At 39.1% G+C, this 17,487-nt stretch overlaps 1 protein-coding gene across 5 annotated transcripts in view; it reads right to left on the bottom strand.

The window, feature by feature from the left end:
* CREB5 (cAMP responsive element binding protein 5) overlaps window positions 1-17,487 on the bottom strand; it is a 257,284-nt gene that overhangs the window by 208,375 nt on the left and 31,422 nt on the right. For all 5 annotated transcript variants that reach the window (XR_005955006.1, XM_041466238.1, XM_041466235.1 and 2 more), the window contains 2 exons: window positions 7,727-7,798; window positions 4,350-4,443 (listed from right to left, as the gene is read on the bottom strand). Coding sequence is in view for 4 of the 5 variants with exons in the window: in XM_041466235.1 (XP_041322169.1) it covers window positions 4,350-4,443; window positions 7,727-7,798 (166 nt within the window). In the remaining variant the exon portion in view is untranslated. The remainder of the gene's footprint in view (window positions 1-4,349; window positions 4,444-7,726; window positions 7,799-17,487) is intronic.

The raw sequence follows: 17,487 nt of genomic DNA, 5'->3' as shown, positions 1-17,487 counted from the left end.
AAACTTACTTGATTCATCCAGAATGTGTTTTGTAAAATTACCTTGAATTCCTGAGTTTCATCCCTCAAAATACAAAAGGAAACTTTAAAGCACGGTACCAGTTTTAAAAAGCCCTGGAGAACCGAAGGATACTTATTTGAAACGAGCTTTCATTTTGAGAAAAAAAACATTAAAATTCTGATTTGGTGAAAGATACCTAACAGCCCAGCTCCAAAGTGTGTAACTTGATTCTTCATTTCTCTTTCCCAAAAAAAAAGAAAATTGTTTAGTCTGATGTGCAATAATAATAGACACTTGGCTTGTTCAGCTGTGGGCTCTGTTGAAGTTATACACTTACCCATGTTGTACTTTCATACAATGATAACAAAGTCAGAGTAATGGGGCTAGCACAGAAATCTGAAGGGCTGTCCAACAAGCAGCCACAAAGACAGAGGAATGCCCTGAGAAGTTCAGAAAAGCTTCTTCATTGATTTCACAGGTTTCCACTCAAGTGCACTGAGGAGCTCAACATCGTAACACAACAACCAGGTGGAGAAAGAGAAGAAGTGCACCCAAACATAGGTGTGAAACTGCCCCCACCCAGATGAGGGCTACCAAGAACTTTACTGCCTAAATATGTACTCTTTAAAGCACTGGTTGGACTTTCCTGGAGGGGTACACATACTGAGCATAACTAATTTTTAAAGTCTTCTGGTCGCTCTGAAACTGACCAGTAAATGTAAGAAAATGTTTCATTTCATTTTTGATAAAGCAAGGGACACAGAAACAAACAAGAAAACAAAGTACAGTATGAGTCCTCATACCGAATCATTTTGCACACCTCAAAATTCATGCCTTGATAAACCTCTCTACTACACAGAAGGAAGAAATAAACTACAAGGAGGAAAAATTAAGGCAATCAAGAGTGATGTAAATTACCTCACTGGCACAGGCATTACTTGGGAAAAGGAATACCTCTGCAGTACTTTATTACAGGCACTTCTTCCATCTAGAGAATACTGTTTCTACCTCCACAGTGGGCTTTATGACCAAAACTCTAGAGGGTTTGGTTTCATTAAATAGAATGAGGAAGGAAAAGAGGTTTCTATGTAGATAATCCCCATCTCCCAAAGTTCAGTCCCACAGGGCTTTTATTATTTCCCTGGAGGAAGCAATCTATTCTACAGACATTAATATTTTGGTGTTTAAACACAAAAGCTTTGTCACACAACACAATGTAAAGTGTCAAAGCAATGCAAACACTGTTCACTCTCTACAACAGCAAAGAGCTGATATCTATTTCAGTCAATTTAACTATAAAGTTGCCTGCAATGGTGGCTAGCATGCAAAACTTGCATAAGATATCCTGTGTTATCTCAAACAGCTCTTTTTTAGCTGGAAAGATGGAAATGGAAAACACCAATGACTCTCCATATTCTTAACAAGACTTTCTAACAAACAAAAATAAAATACATACAACAAGGAGGAGCAAACATTAATTCTAAAAGACAGAATTTTGTTGTCAAGTTGTCCAACAAAAGTATCACTTGCATTTTAGTGCAATGCCTCTAGAGGATTTTCCTTCTGTTTATACAGTCAGAGAACAGAAAGCTGTTTGGTGTCCATGGGTATTTGGAGTTTCTGAATTGGTTCAAGGGATGGGTTCACCAGATTTAGTATAACTTGTTCTTCTTAAACCAGCATGAAAACAATTGTAGAAAACATAGTGAAGCTAGTTGATAACTCGAAAGCTCTTGGAAAGACATACCTGATAAACCAGCACAGCACTAATTGTTGCAATCAGGTCATGCACCATTGTTTATTAGACACTGACCCCACCTACATAACAACATACAACTTCATATATAACATAACTTTACCTCTCCCTCAGAAGCTTATATTTCAGACCCAAACATAAATTTCACTCAAAAAACAAGTTCCTTCTTCCCAAATAATATTTTGCTTAGTTTCTAAGATGTCTTACACAAAAGCAAGAGTTTCACTGCCTACTTCCAGGAACAGTTTATAGAAAACATGTTTAATGTGTGTTAAATATTACTGATATTAGAGTGAACCCAGACTGTGGATTAAGCTACTTCTGTAGACAGAGTAAATAATTCTAATATCTACCTGAAAGCATACAGTGTGTTATTTTGCATGACTAATTGTTAATAATAATGCTAATACACAACAAATTAAAAGATAGCATACAACATACTGGAAAAAAAATTAGAAAGTCTGACTTCTAGGCAGCTTAGGAGAAAGCGGGGGTGGGAAACTAGCACTGCACCTGGCTTATTACAGGGCAATTGCTGCTGCAATTCTTTGAACCTACTGATGACAGGAACAATTTTTTTAAAAAGTCACATAAGCAAAAATGCATAAAACAAGGAAGACATGAAGACAAATGTCTAAGAGGAAAGTCTGTCTCTTTTTCCCATATATCATTAATTTTTCATTCTGAAACCTAAGAATAAAACATCTTAAACTTTAAGGTATTTAGATTTCCCCCAGGGTTTCAGTGGGTAATGAAACAACTATTTTTCAATGTCTTCCTGCAGAGAGTAGATGATCTATGATGCTTCCTGAGTAAGGACAGCAAAATGCCAAACAAATTCAGCAAACACAAAAAGAGGAATCAATACACCAGCAGAACCAATTTGCCAGGGCATTATGGTCAGGAACATTGGCCACAGTCCTTGGGAACATGTGTCTTTACTCTTTCACTACTACACAGGACCATCATAAACAAACCTTAAAGAATACATCCCTTAGAAGCAATCTCGGAGTCTTTCTGGCCTGAAAATTCTGCATTAGTATGTACAGCTGGCTAACTGCAGGTTTAGGGGGCCCAGTACCAGTGGTAGTGCTGGAAGACAGACATTCTTTTTGCTTGGGAAAGCAACTCATTGGAAGGAGCAGGACGGCTAAATCATAGAAGTTACCAAACACAAATGGAGCTTCTCTGCTCAGGGGATTCCTGATGACAGAATAGATTCTTTAGAAACTGCACTCGAACAAAAGTCTTGCCAAACAGAAAGTTTTAACAAAAGCCAGCACTTGCACAGGGTGAATGTGCCCACAGCACAGATGTCTTCGAGCAGTTTCACTGCCAAAGGACAGAGCCAAATGCAAAAGCAGCTTTTCCTCATTTGTGCTTGCAAACACAGGGTTCTGTGGGCATAGCTGGCACTCAGGCACTTTACAAGATCTAGTCTTCAAAATGCTGTGTAGTGGTTCTTTCTAAACTTAGTCCACTATGGCATTTTAAAATGAAAAGCAAAATAAATTCTATTTGGGAAAAAGACCGTCTAACTTTTCATTGGTGCCCAAAGTCCCAACAAAAAAAATAAACCAAACAAAGACCTAAATATTTGCAAGCCATTGTTGCTTCATTATGATTTTCATAAAAATCAGGAAACAGTTTAACCAGAAAATAGTTATTCTGCTGGAGTCCCTTTAATGAATATATATTTGCATCTGAAATGGCACAATTTACCTTGAAGAAGCCCATTGCAAAAGAAAAATATCAAACACTGCTGAATATCCACACACACATTTGCATCACAGAGGGGGTTTTCTACCATTACTTTGAAACCTGAAAAAGTCTAGAGATACTATTCTAGATAGTGCATTACTGTAGCCCAAAGAATAAACAATAGGAAAGGGAGTAGAAGAGGAAAGAAGTAAAATGAAGGGCTAGCTTCGCTTTACCCAACACTGGTGAAGGCCAGCAAGCCATTGATATGTGGTTACACAGACAAGAGCACAGGAAGACTACATAAGAAATACACTTCTCAAGAAATTATGGGGTGCAATTGTACCTAATAACCCTGTTGATGAAGGGGGAAGTGCAGGGAGAGATGGAGAAAGAGTACTGGATATCACCCACTTGTTCACCTTTCTGGTTTTTGCTATTTACAGCGAGCAGTTCCTGAGTCACCACACAGGTGGCTCATACAATGTGGCCTCTTCTAGTTGCTGAAGGAAGTCTGTCCAGCTTAAATAGCAATTCTTCCAGCAACAGCACAAATGCACATCATTAACACTCTCACTGCTGGGCTCCCAAGTGACACACACTTAAGTGCCTGTATTTCACTGGAAATCAGAGACAGAGCTGCCAGCACGCCTGAGGTTCAGTGATTTCTTTCCCTCTCATGGCAAACTAGTATGAAGGCAGAAGAATAGCAACTGTCTTTCTGTTCAAAGATATGCATTCTAGCTTAATCCACCTCTCCTTGTTATTTAATTGGAGCTGGGGCTTTTTAAAACCAATCTTGGAGTCATTTTGCCAGTAGCTTTCCAATAGGAGTCATGCTTTCAACATCATCTGAATAGTTATCTCGACTCTTGAATTCATGTCTTCTTACCTGATAACATATTATCTGTTTTTATTGAAGGAAACTTCAAAGTCATTTCATGTTTGTGCCTGTGAATCATCAGATGATCCTCTGTTGGAAAACGCTGTCAGGCAAACACAGAAAGAGAGAGAGGAAGAGAGAAAAAAAAAAAAGAAAAAAGAAGAATTTAATTCTCTAATAAACTTTTGGCATTGGACAGAATTTCAAAAATGAGAGACAGAAAGAAATTTATCCAGCTAGAAATGTGTCCAAATGGCACAGGAAACAGAATATTTGAAAATACAAGTGAGTATGAGTAACAAATAGCTGCACTTGATTTAGAAACACATTTGCTGACGTTCTCTCTGGGATGACAAACCGTAAGGTGTCATGCAACTGCTTGAAAAAAATTACAGTCCAAGTTTTAGATTCTAAGGGTCTCAGACACCCACTCCAGCTACCACAGCCTCACAAGTCACCACGTGCCTGAGCATCTGCGATAGCTGCTGTTCTCTATGCTCTTAGCCCTCGGCAAATGCTAAGTAATGAGGCAAATCTTAAATCACTTTACTGGATTTTTCTGCTTTTGTGTCTTTCTGCAATGTATATCTGATGAACAGCTATAAAAATAACTAAATAAGCCAGCTTTTTTCTATCCAAAAGTATTCAGGCAAAACACGTCTTTAATTTTGGAAGTATCTGATACTTTGACTTGATTTGAAGTGGCAATTAAATGGTGCACAGTTTTATAGCAACTAGTTATGACCCTTTATGATACTAAATCAAATTATTCTCCTTTGTCAAGCAGAGAAGGTGGAGAGATATTTTTTGTAAGAAACCAATCAGTGTGCTAAGTTTGTTTTACAATCTGATTACAGACTTCTACAAGAAATAACTTCTTTTGAACAAAACAAAGAAGAGACAAGCTTGAATAAATGCTCAAGCACTTGCACATTTGGGCTCAAACAGCAGAATGGTTCAGTGAAGTTTCCTTCACCAGAATGTGCATACAAAGACCTTTGCTACTGATATGGTTTCAACTGGGTTATTTCAGGACTATGAAAAGCCAAAAGCTGTATCACAAGGCTTGAGAAAAAAATAAAAATTAAAAGCAGCTCTTTAAAGCAACAGGTACATGGGAGACAAAAAACAATGGCAACAACAGAGCTAAAGGGACCTAATGCTCTCAACACAGTATACTCTTGGCTAAGTGACTTTGTTTGTGGCTAAAGTATAAATAATTGCCATATGTTACACCTTCTGAGAATCTCTCTCTAAACTCATAGACAAAGCATAGACAAAAATAATGGAATTGAATTCTCGGGGGGAAAAGAAAAATTAAAAAGAAAAAAATCCCAAAGACCTTTTCCTCACTGTGAAATCCTGGTTCACTGCTTACTCATCTGGAAGAAATGCAGCATTAGGAGTTTATGTTAAGAACAAAGGGAATATCTGAGAAAGACTTTGCTCAATGAAATCATGAAGGGGGGCAGGGGGGGAAACCCACATTTATTTCTCTTGAAAATGGATTTTCCTTCAGGGATGCCATGTTCTCTCTTCATTATGAAATCAGCCAGCTTAAACAGGGTGTGGGGCAACAGAGGAGAAACTGTTCCTCCAGCCCAGACTTCTCTGTCTTTTTTCTAATTCTACTTTCTTCCTTGTGAAGAAGGTTGACTCCATCAGCCCTCAGCACACATCTGCAGGGGCCAAGAGAGAAGCCCCAGCCAGCTTAGCTGGACAGCAGCTCTGCATTATGCACTTTTGTCAAGTCCTCATTTATAACAAACAGGGGTCAGGTTGGGGAACGGGAAGTTAAATGCTTTTTAAGATGGAAGTCACATCTACATTGTTCATCTTTCCAAATTGTAACAGCATGCAACCAAAGTTGCTCTCTGAACACCTAAAAGTGCTTGTCTGGATCAGCTTCTCTTCCACCGAGGAAACTAATTAAGAGTTGACATGAAAACACTCTAGTCCACTGATTTCAGTGGAATTTAGTTTCATCAAAAAGGTAAATAAACATCACAATTAAACTCAGATACTTGTATTCTACATCTGTGACAGAACGGTGAAAGTTTAACTCTGCATGTGGAAATCTAAAGGGACATATTCTCAGCCTGAGGGATAATCCAAAAGATGCACTCTGCGTCCCATAGAAAAACTCCCACTTAGTGAAACAGCAAAGCCACTCAGCCAGTTGTTAACTGGACTGAAGGCTTCTGCCTCTCCTTATTTCAGCTCTTGGCAAAATCAACACCTAAACTTCATTAAGAGTCACCCACCCCTCTTCCAGAAGAACCTAAAGAGTTGTAAGTATCTTACCCAGCTGAAAACTCCCAACATATGGTTGAAACAGGGAAAGGTTCATTAATTAAGAGAGGAAGACTCTGGGGAATGGGTAAGCTGTACCACGTGACATGGATGCTCACAGGAAGCCTGTGGCAAAAGCCCAAAAGATGCCCTTGTCTGCAGATTGTATTCACAAATTCCTGTTACTAAAACAAATTAGGGTCACAAGTGCCACACATGGAACTTCCCTCATCACTGTCTGTGAGGCAACTTCCCTCACCTCTGCAAAATCACTGAAAAAACACACACCCCCCAGTTCAAATCTCAGCAGGTAAAATCCTTGTCACTTCAGGGTTTTTTTAAGCTCATTAAACATCTAATGTTACAAGTCAGGTTTTCCCCTTGGAGACATATGGCAGAGCACCAGTCAAAAGGACAGGAATCCCAAATGCACATCCTGGGGCAAAATTTATCTAAAGCTGCATTTTCCATAGAAAATATTTAGTAGGAAGATATCTTAAAGATTAAAAATAAATAAATACATAAATAAATTAAAATCAGCTAATAAGATATAATTGCACTTACGTATTTTTTGCTCAATGAAATCATGAAAAAACAAAAACAAACAAACAAACAAAAAAAAAAAAAAAAAAAAAAAAAAACCCAAAAAAAAAAAAAAAAAAAAAAAAGCCAAAACCAAACCAGGAAGGTTATTGCCTCCAATAGCAACATAATATATTCCATTATACATCTCATCAGAAGACAGATAATCCTGCCTAGTGTGTCATCTCTTGTTAGTCCCTAAAGGAATCTGCAACACATGTCTTGAAGCATAAGCTTTGGGATGAGAAAAGGCACAAAACCAGCCTGAGGAGCACTTGTACCAACTCACTTTTGACTGGCTATTGTATTTGCTTGAAATATTTTGTAATGGTGTCTTGTGGGAAAGGAGAGAATTGAGGGGAAGCAGGTCTTAAAAAAAAAAAAAAAAACCAACACAAAAAAAACCCTGACACACATATTATTATTAGACATGTGTTAATATATCAGGAGGCATTATACAAGCCAGAGCTAGTGCTGAGGACTCAATTAATATCACCGCTGACTCCACTCACCTGTGAGCAGCCTGGGGCACTGCAGACAAAAGGCCTCTCCTGCTCCAAGTTCATCTTTGATTCCTCATAAATCTACATGTTAAAAGGGGAAGGGGGAAAGAAAGGGAACCTATGAATATATAAGTTCTAAACTTGACACATGCATGCAACATACAGAAATGGCAGTTTGTGCTTTTATTTCAAACTCCACAAACAGATCAGAACAAAGTTTTCATACTCAGAGTACTAATTTTGCTAATATTCAGCAGGTTCTCTGGAGTCTAAGTTCTTATTGCTCCTTCCTGAGCACCAATTTACTTTTAAGAAAGAAATATAGTTCATCTTTCACAGCATAAATCTGCCTCAGAAAATAGCATATGTTCAGTGTTGTTATTAGATAAGACCGTGTCTTCTCAGAAATATCTTGAATTAAAGGTTTTTACCTTTCCTCCTTCAGTTCCTGCTGAACAACATTAAAACCAGACGTCTAGGTTACTTCTGAGAAAGAGCCCCCTTTTTGAAGTTCTGCACCCATACTGTCTGATATTAATAACTTAAATACATTACATACATGCTCTCCATGCACACAAGGTAACTGTGCATCCCCAACCTTTAAAAGGTCAACTAGAGCCTCAGGAGCTTCAGCAGGGAAGTTTGTCTAGAGCTGCACTTCCACATAGCAGTTCCAGTCCTGTAACCTTGAACTAAACCCTGGGGGAATGCTTCCAAGTCTTAAATAAGGGCAAAGGATGAAACATTCACCCTCAGAATGCAGTTATGCACCTGAATTTGTGTCAATACTAGGGCAGTGTCTCTGAGAAAAAAAAAAAAAAATTAGTAAAATTCTAGGGAGTAAAATAAGTATGTAATTTATTTCAGAAATGTTTTCAGCCTGTTGGAACAACTGTTTTTACCAGCTAGAACGTAGTGGCTGACCCATCTTAAAGCAGATGACTTATGTTTAGCAATTCCCTAAAATCCCCTAAAACAACCTCACCACAGCCTCTTTTAGAAAAATATCTGGATGATGTTTAGGTAATTTTTTCATGACCCAAAGAGAAATATCTTGGTGGAGAAGCAGAATTTGATTTTATAACTACAAAAATCTGCAGAGGGACAGGCGGTAAAATTGCTCAAATCTACTGAATTTTTTTCAAGGTACAGTCTATTTTTCGTATCATCGTGAGTATCTTTAGCATGCTTACAGTTGATAGTGTAATTCACCATTAACCTGTACATCAGCCAGACCCGTACTTGCAGCAATTATTTTCACTGGATGATAACATTTTCTTTTTAGTTAAACTTCATTCTGGTGGACAACATTAGCCTGACAGTATATTTTCCTAACTGTGACATAAAAAACTCTACTCTGTCTGACTCCACTGACTCCTAGAAGCAGAATCCAGAAGCGAAGCATTTCTACTTTCATTTGCCCTTCAACCTCCACAAGGACACTACTCCTAAAAGTTGATAATAAGCACCAAGTGATCATGAGCATCTCTACCAACATCTGGCCTGAGACAAATGATTTACAATACAATAAATTGTCAAGAAAGACCCTAACTCAGGCATAACTTATGTATCCACACAAGGCTAGAACCAAAATAACTAAAATTGTACCTAATTTACTCCTTTAAGATTATTCATATCCTGTTTTGATTTAACTTACAGCTATGTTAAACTGAAATAGGATACTCATAATCAGAAATGAAAGAGTATATTCGCATACTAAAATAACTAAAGGTGTTAAATTACTTCTAATTTCAGTTATTTCAGTTCCAGACTGTGCATAGACAAGCTCTTCAGAGATGAAGCCATAAAAATACTCTGAATTACACTATCCTGTCTGAAAGAAACAAGCAGCAGAGAGATAACTGACTAGAAAAACAAACCCCCGCAAAAAAACAAAACCAAAACCTCCAGCTAAGTTAGATTTTTAAATCCACCTCTATTTATGGGATGTGACCCCAGGCATGTTGTCTTTCCTAAAGACAACTTTTTCCTTTACACAGAAAGAAAAGAAAAAAAAAAGGAAGCTATGCATGGATAATGAAAGGCTTTATTTAATATCTCAATAGCTCCTGCAACTGAAGCACTGCCAAAGATTTCTGTTACCCCTTTTTCCCCTCCTCAGGGGACAGTGACAACAGCATTTTCAATAGCAAAACAACAGATGAGACTCAGTTAAAGAAAACAAGATAGTTACAATTCTGGTCCCAAGTGTCCAAGTGAGTTTCAAAACATTACCAGGAATTATTTGGAGTTTGATTTCTTATTGAGTATTGCAAGTCTAAGACTTCCCTCCCCACCCTGAGGTTGACCTTTAGTCCCTGAATCCATCAGTGCATGCTCTTTTAACAATTTCTCTTTTAACAATATTCTCAAGGTTATCCAGTAGATAAGCATGGACTAAGCATCAAAATAACCTACTAGATGAGGACTAGAATCCTGAGTGCAGGGATCAGCTCTCGGAAATCCACTATAAGAAAACATGGACTTGTTGCTTACTCTCAGTATCTGGAAAAGGCGTCAGATTCAACATCAAATTGTTTTCCCCAAACGTACAAGCAATTGCTTATTTCCATGAGAATCATTCTTTGCAGACAGTAAACATAAAAGAAGCAATAATCCAGAATGGCTGTACCACCTGCACTGCAAGGTGCTGTCTAGCAGAACTTGACCTGTATAACGTGTTACCAGATGCTACAGTGCCCTCAAGACAAATTGCAGAACTGGTGTTTGCATGTGGTGCAATCACTGCAGTTGAGACTGTGGTACCACTGACGCTCTTACAACAGTAAATGAGTGCAAGAAGCTGCCTGCTGCCTGCACTTTGTGCAAGTGTCTGCTGCTTGGTTATCATATGGCAGTAATTCCAGCGTGGTGCTTGAATGTTGACCAGAAACAAGCAGCTGAAAGTCTGGGCTGTGAGTTCAGCCTCCTGCATGTCTCAATCCCACTGAACTCTGCAAAAGCTGCGGATGCACCGGCACCACCGGGCCTCGCCCCAGGTTTGCAGCAGGATGGGGGCTCTGAGCAGCAGAGCTGCTCTGGTTGTGCACAGCACAGCTTGCATGGCATCCTTCTCAGGATGCAGGCAGGCATCTCCCATCCTGCAGCTCAGACAGCTGCACACAGCCTCTGGCACACACCTCTCTTCACGTGTCTCACGTGTGCTGCTGGGCCACACAATCCACGTCTTCTTCTTCCACACTGTGTGCAGGTGAAGGAAGGAAACAACACAAGCAATGGCAACATTTCTACTTCACCTAATAAAAATATATCACAGCAGCCTTTCCATCTAAATTAAGGTGCTTATTAGCCTTTGGGATCTTAAAAATTCAAGTTACCCTCGTGCAACTCTTGAAGTACTACTAATAACCTCTGCAATTAATGCGTGTGAAGAATATCAGACAAATCTATGACGACTGTAAAGTTAAAAAATTGCTCCAGTCTGAATTTTTTGCTTCTGTTATCAATAGCTTAATTTATTGCAACTTTGTGACTTTTTTGAAGAAATAATCAAGGACTATAAATAAAAGTGAACACTGTTATTGATATGTCAGCATTAGTTCTGATATTATTAACAATAGCCATGAGTGCATAATCCAGCAGAAAAGGGGGCTGAATTTTAATAGACATGTTAACAACATCTGTCAGCATTTATTGCCCTATTGTGACCACGTAAAGAGCCTTATTGGCAGAATGTGTAAGTGAGGAAATCTGCTATGCTGTTGTAGCCTGCCATTCTCCTGAAATATCACTTTGCTCAGGAGAAGCTAAGGTATTCTAGTTACAAAAAGAAATAAATAAAAATACAAGAGAAAGGCTTCCCCAACCTATGTCACGTAGTAGAGAATCAAGTAAGTTCTGTAGCAAGCCAAGATTTTTTCTACTCCTTGATTTTTGCATAAGAGTCTTCTAAAAGATTTTTATTATAATTAATAAAACTGAAGCCCACAGTGAGGAATGCAAGAACATAACAAAGAAAAAAAAAGCGGACAGAAGAAACGAAACCACTCTCAGAACACAGCAACAAACTACATCTCCTCTCAGCAGCATCCAGAGGGAAGTACCCCATGTCCTCAGGCTCCTCACGGAGATTTTGCAGAGCCCCAGGATCATCTTTTCTGAACTAGAAAAAAACTGTTCTTACATCTAAGATCAAGAAAGCATTCTCCTTTCTGTCTCTCTCTCCCCCTTTTTAAACTCAGCAGTAATGTTACTGCCATACTGGTAAAAACATCAAGCAGGCTTGTTTCCTGTTTCAATGTTATTCTTGAAGTAGGCTGCAGTAAGAATCTGATTTTCATTGGGCTATTATTATTTGCAGCTGTGTGACCTTTTTAACCCTCTTTTAAAAGTGACATTTCAGCCTTCAACCTCAAGCTGTCTAAATGTTGCAGGGTTTTCAGGCCTCTGATTAACAGAGGAAAAAGAACCGATGGGGAGGTGTATACTACAACGTGTCTAATGCAGGTCAGTGCACCCATCCTGCCATTTGCACAAGTGAGTAATTACACTCTTATAAGCAACCTGTTTGTTGAAATTAATCACCTGGGTTCATGCTTGCAAGACAGGTTTCTTCAGCCTGGTGTGACCAAGGTCACTGAGATTTCCAAACACAGGTACAAAGCACACGGTCTCTAGCGTTAGCAGCGCTACGCAGAGACATGAGCAATAAATGAAACCTGTTTTTTAGGGTCACGGGCACAATGTTTAAAAAGTGAGAGGAGACATGGTTACACTGCACTTGTGAATAGCAAAGAGCCCCATCAGTGTATGCAGCATTTTAAACTGCTAGTCATGGCTATTCAATACCGTGCTATTTATAGATAATTAGAGCGTTATTAGAAATGCTATTAAGGCTTGTTGCTTTTGGAAGTGCAATACACGCAGGGTTAATGCCCACAGTTGTTCCCAATACATACTTGCTTGAGCAAAGCCAATTTGAAGCAGTATTGTGCTGGAACGGTGCACGGTGGTTTTTCTCAGCGTGGGCTTTTCAGTGGAAGTGCTTGTTTTCTGAGCTAGCATCACGCTTTCCACATGCAGGCATACAGGCTTATTATCACAGCTCTGCCTGCTTCAGCTGCTACAACGAAGGGTCTGTCAGCATTTCCATTAGAAACCCCCTGGTTTCAGGATTAAAGCATTTCCAAATGGTTCTGGATGTTGGAAAGCAATTTGTGTCTGGAGTCCCCAACAAGGACTTTAATATGATGCACATTTGAGCTGGGGCTTGAGCCCTTGCTGATACTCCAGTGAAGGTTTTAGGCTTGCATTTATGACATTTATGTGTGGAAAAACACTCAGCTTGGTCCTTTACTCATTTATTTTAAAAGAAGAGAGGCCCATAAATCTTCAGGCAGAGCCGAGTGCTCTCAAAAAGCAGCTGATGTGTGAATTGCCTCAACAGCAAGCAGCCTTCCTTCGGTCCTTTCCCTGTGGCTGGCATCTGTGAAGTCACTGGCCACTGGCACACTCCAGGATCATTTGCAAACGGAGTATCAAAAAGATTCTTTTTTCATGCTTCTGAACACCCTAGTTCTTTTTAAATGGCCACAGAGTTTACTTATCGCCTGCCTGAACAAAACCCAGTGCTGGGAAGGCTCCCCAACAGTACTAAGGTTTTGTCCCTTCTCTCTCTTACAGGTACATGCATTTACCTTCAAATCAGCCAAGAGAGAAAAGTTTTTGGTCCCCTAACTCAGCATTTGTCCACTAAAACCCACTGTTTCTGTATCAAAGAAAGCCAAATAGCTGCTTCCCAACTTTCTTCTGCTTATGCAGAGCTGCTTTTTTCTCAAGAAAGAGCATAACTGGGGATAACTAAGAGAATATGGGGAAAATATAGGATATTTCAAAATAGAACAAGAATGAATGTTGGAAAACTCTGGAATTAAGGAGGTGGGGGAAATACAGGAAAAAAGAACCACAAGGGGACTGGAGGCAAGACACCAGTGGAAATGCAAAAAAGACAGTGGAAGGACTGCAAACCAGGGCTGAGGAAGAGGAGGAAAGGAAAAAGGATACCTCTGATAAAGAAACTCAAAATAGAAAGCAGATGACCTAGTGCCTTCCCACGTAGCAGCAGCGTGAGAGCCCAACACTGTGTATCACCCATGCAAGTACTTGGCAGAGGGCACAATTTGTCCTTTGCACTGGATGGTCAGTCTCTCAAGTCTAGTGGAAATGCATGACTCTAAATAATTACATTCCTTGGACTCCCCATTTCAGTATAGGAAACCCACCACAGATTCACTTGCTATAGGCCATGGAATTACTAAGAACAGGCCACAGAAGACAAAAATGGGAATAGAACAGAGGTGGAAAGTGACTTTAAAATGAAAACACAAAAAAAAAAAACCCACAAAAACCTAGCTCTTTTGAAAACAGTTCATGAAAGTTATCTCAGCACAGAAATATTCTATAGGAGAAATAAGATCTTTATAGGGCAAGATGGCTATTACTTCAATTCTGGAAAAACACTTTGAGGAATAATGTGGTTATTTTGCACTCTGTGATTGGCCAAACAGGGCCAGCCTAACCTGGAAATGGCCCAGGCTTGTAGTTCTGCAACTGTCCCCCACTGATGGCATTTGCAGAATAACCCTAATACCTGCTGTCCCTAGTTACAAGTCTGAAACAACATGAGAGACCAGACTGGAACCTCACTGACAGCACCAAGGTTTGCTTAACAGAACAAACAGCAGCACAAGCTGTACCAAGGTAAGGAAAAGGCTCTATTCAACAACAGCATTTCACACACCAACAGAGAGAAGCAATACCTGAAGCACCTCTCCATTTTCCCTACATGCAATATTCCTGCTTTCCAGTGCTGGAAATTCAAGCTGCTGAAGTAAAACCAGTATCTGGGTCTATGGATTTGACAAATGTTAGGGAGAACACCAAATGTCCATGGATAGTCAAGCAGCATCTGAATGTCAACTTTATTCACGACATGAACAAATACTGTCATTGTCCTGTATCATCAAACATTTAACTGAAGTGCTCATGTCAGAAGACTAAGTTAGACATGAGGGTCTTGAGAGGGAGGGAAGGAAGAAAGGAAGGATGGAAGAAAAAAGGGGAGGGGAAGAGGAGGAAAAGCAGGGGGAAATGGGGAAAAGCAGAAGAAGGAAGGGGAAGAAGTGACAGAAGGGAGAAAAAGGAAGGGAGGAAATGGGAAGAAAGGGAGGAAAAGGAAGAAAGAGGAAAGGGAGAAAAAGGAGGAAAGGGAATAAAGGGAGGAAAGGGAATAGAGGGAGGAAAGGGAATAGAGGGAGGAAAGGGAGGGAAGGATGGGCTATGTTAGAGCAAGACTGAAAAGTGGCAAATGCTTTAAAAGGTGTGCTACAAAAGGAGTCTGCACTATTTTAAAAGCTTTAACACTGAGGTTTCTTTTACCGGATGCATTGTGATAACACAGTATATAATGTAATGTGCCGGATGTACATGGTGACAATATACCCTTATTTAGGTCACTGTCCATCTCCCAAATTGTTCTGCAGAACTGCAAAACAACTGCAATAACACAAGTGGCAGGAATCTTGCTTTGAGAGACCACCACTAATACCCAGCATTTTAAAGGAAAAACATATCTGCTATGTTCTTTATGAGCAAGTCTTGGCTTCTCCCTGTACACGACAGAGTCCCTTGGGGCAAAGCATGTGCACAAAGAAGTTAAAACCACCATTAGCTGAAATCAATATTTACTACCAAACTCTTGAAAGATTTAAAGGAGAAGATACATGCAGAGAATGCCATTTCAGGTTCATACAGTCATTACTAACATGGATCTGATAGCACCCACTCTCCCTCACTACCAATTTTTAGTGGATTACACACTTAAATACACTTCAGTGTGATTTTTGATTCATTACAAAGTTGCTAATAATATAAGAATGGTCTGCTTAGAATTGCATTTACAGTTATTTTTCAGGCAAAGGGATAAAAAACAAGAGAAAATTCTTAGCCCATGAGAAAGTCTGCCCCAATTTTAATTCATCTTCAAAAGGTTACCAATATTAAGTGAGGTGAGTAGTCTGTCTTCTACAAATCCCTTCACAAACACAGCCCCACTCCTGGAGCTGTGGCAGTCACTGTGCTTCATGTCCATGGTTCCTATGCCAAGAGAATTATCGTGGGTGTATGAAAGAAAAACAATGAGGCTTCAGATCAGCTTCACAAGTTAAGATGGTTCACCATGCCTATTGCAGGGAAACAAAAAAAAAAAAAAAAAAACCAAAAAACCTTACTTCAAGGAAAAAAAACAAGCATTATGCACTGGAGAAGATCTCCAGGAAGCCTGAAAGGGCAGAAAAGGCAACTGCAACTGTGGTGAAGCCCATGAAGCAGAGGGTGTCAATGATGAACTCCCAGTAACATCTGGCACATAACCTAATCTTTTGGGACTTTCCAATGCTGGCAGATAAGTGTGTTGTCTGTCCCTTCAAAGGCTGACCTCATTTCTATCCTTGGGTTAATGGCATGCAAAGCTCTCTGCTACACTTACTTTTCACTCTTCTCCCTGACCCAAAGAGTTATTATTAAACACCAAACAACTCTGCCTATTGTTGTAGTTTGCATACAATTTAATTAAGAGTTTTCCCTCCAGGAATAATATTGACTGAAGGTTTTTGTAGGGTTGTTTTGGTTTTTAAGTGTACTGTAACTGCAGTATGCTAATTACTTTGGTTTACGATACACAAATAGATAAAAGAATTCACCTAACTTACATGCAAATAAACACTTGGATTTCCAAAGGGAAGGAAGAAAAAAAAAAAGAAAGCATTAAAGATATCCTGGGGGAAACAACAACACAAGGCTGCTTAGCTGACTTTCATACCAGAAGCAGTTAGGGGCTTTAACACAAGCTTTGAAAATTCTGCCAGCCCAAATTTTCATTCCATATTTTATTATATAAAATAATGCCTAAACCAGAGCTCTGCAAACAAACTTTCACATTTTATGAATAAAACTCTGCAATTCTGTATGTTTAAAATAATCTTAAACTAGGACCAATCTCACTTTTTACTCTTTTTTTTTTTGCTTTATAGTTAACATACAAGACAGTTTAAGACTTTCATTACATAGAAAAATGAGGCTATTAATAAACCAGCCACAAGCCATTAATTATTAACTTTCACCAATTTTTAATAGCCATTTTTAAAGATTTTTTTTTTTTAGTTGGGAAACTCCTCTTTCTATAAAATGACCAAAAAAAAAATCCTGAATCAAACCTTCAGTGTTCACTGTTCCTGGCTATAAGATAAAATCCTCTGGGGTAACAAATCTCCGCTGAGGACACTAGCAGCCCACAGGTCCCCTCAGGCAGTACTCAGCACTAGAGAGTTTTAGACACTAAAAACTGAAAACTGTTCTTTTGAGCCCTGACAAATCAAGGGCAGGCTGATTTGCAGCACTTTAAACATTGTGTGTGTGAAGTTGCTCAAACACACACACTTCGTCTTCAGACACGTCTCTCACCAGTCATATAACTAGTTTTACTAACAGCAGTGTAACAACCTATTTTTGGTAAGTTTTATTTGGATTTAGGCTTATCCATATGTTTTTAGGAAATCAAAGATGGAATCATCTTGCTGTTAAAATACCTTCATAGAAATAAGAAGCTCTGAGTTCTGAGACTGGGTTAAAAAGCTGCTTCCAAATCATCCATTGCATTGAGTACAGCACAGTGTATTTAGACTTTGAAAGGGCAGCACACAAATAAAGCAGTAAGCAAGTATTTATTTGAACTAATAACCCAGGAAAAAAAA

Source organism: Pyrgilauda ruficollis, unplaced genomic scaffold (assembly GCF_017590135.1).
Source record: "Pyrgilauda ruficollis isolate IOZ18807 unplaced genomic scaffold, ASM1759013v1 scaffold2, whole genome shotgun sequence".
Taxonomy (NCBI): domain Eukaryota; kingdom Metazoa; phylum Chordata; class Aves; order Passeriformes; family Passeridae; genus Pyrgilauda; species Pyrgilauda ruficollis.
Note: the sequence above shows the minus strand (reverse complement) of the source record. Positions and strands in the feature narration are given on the sequence as shown.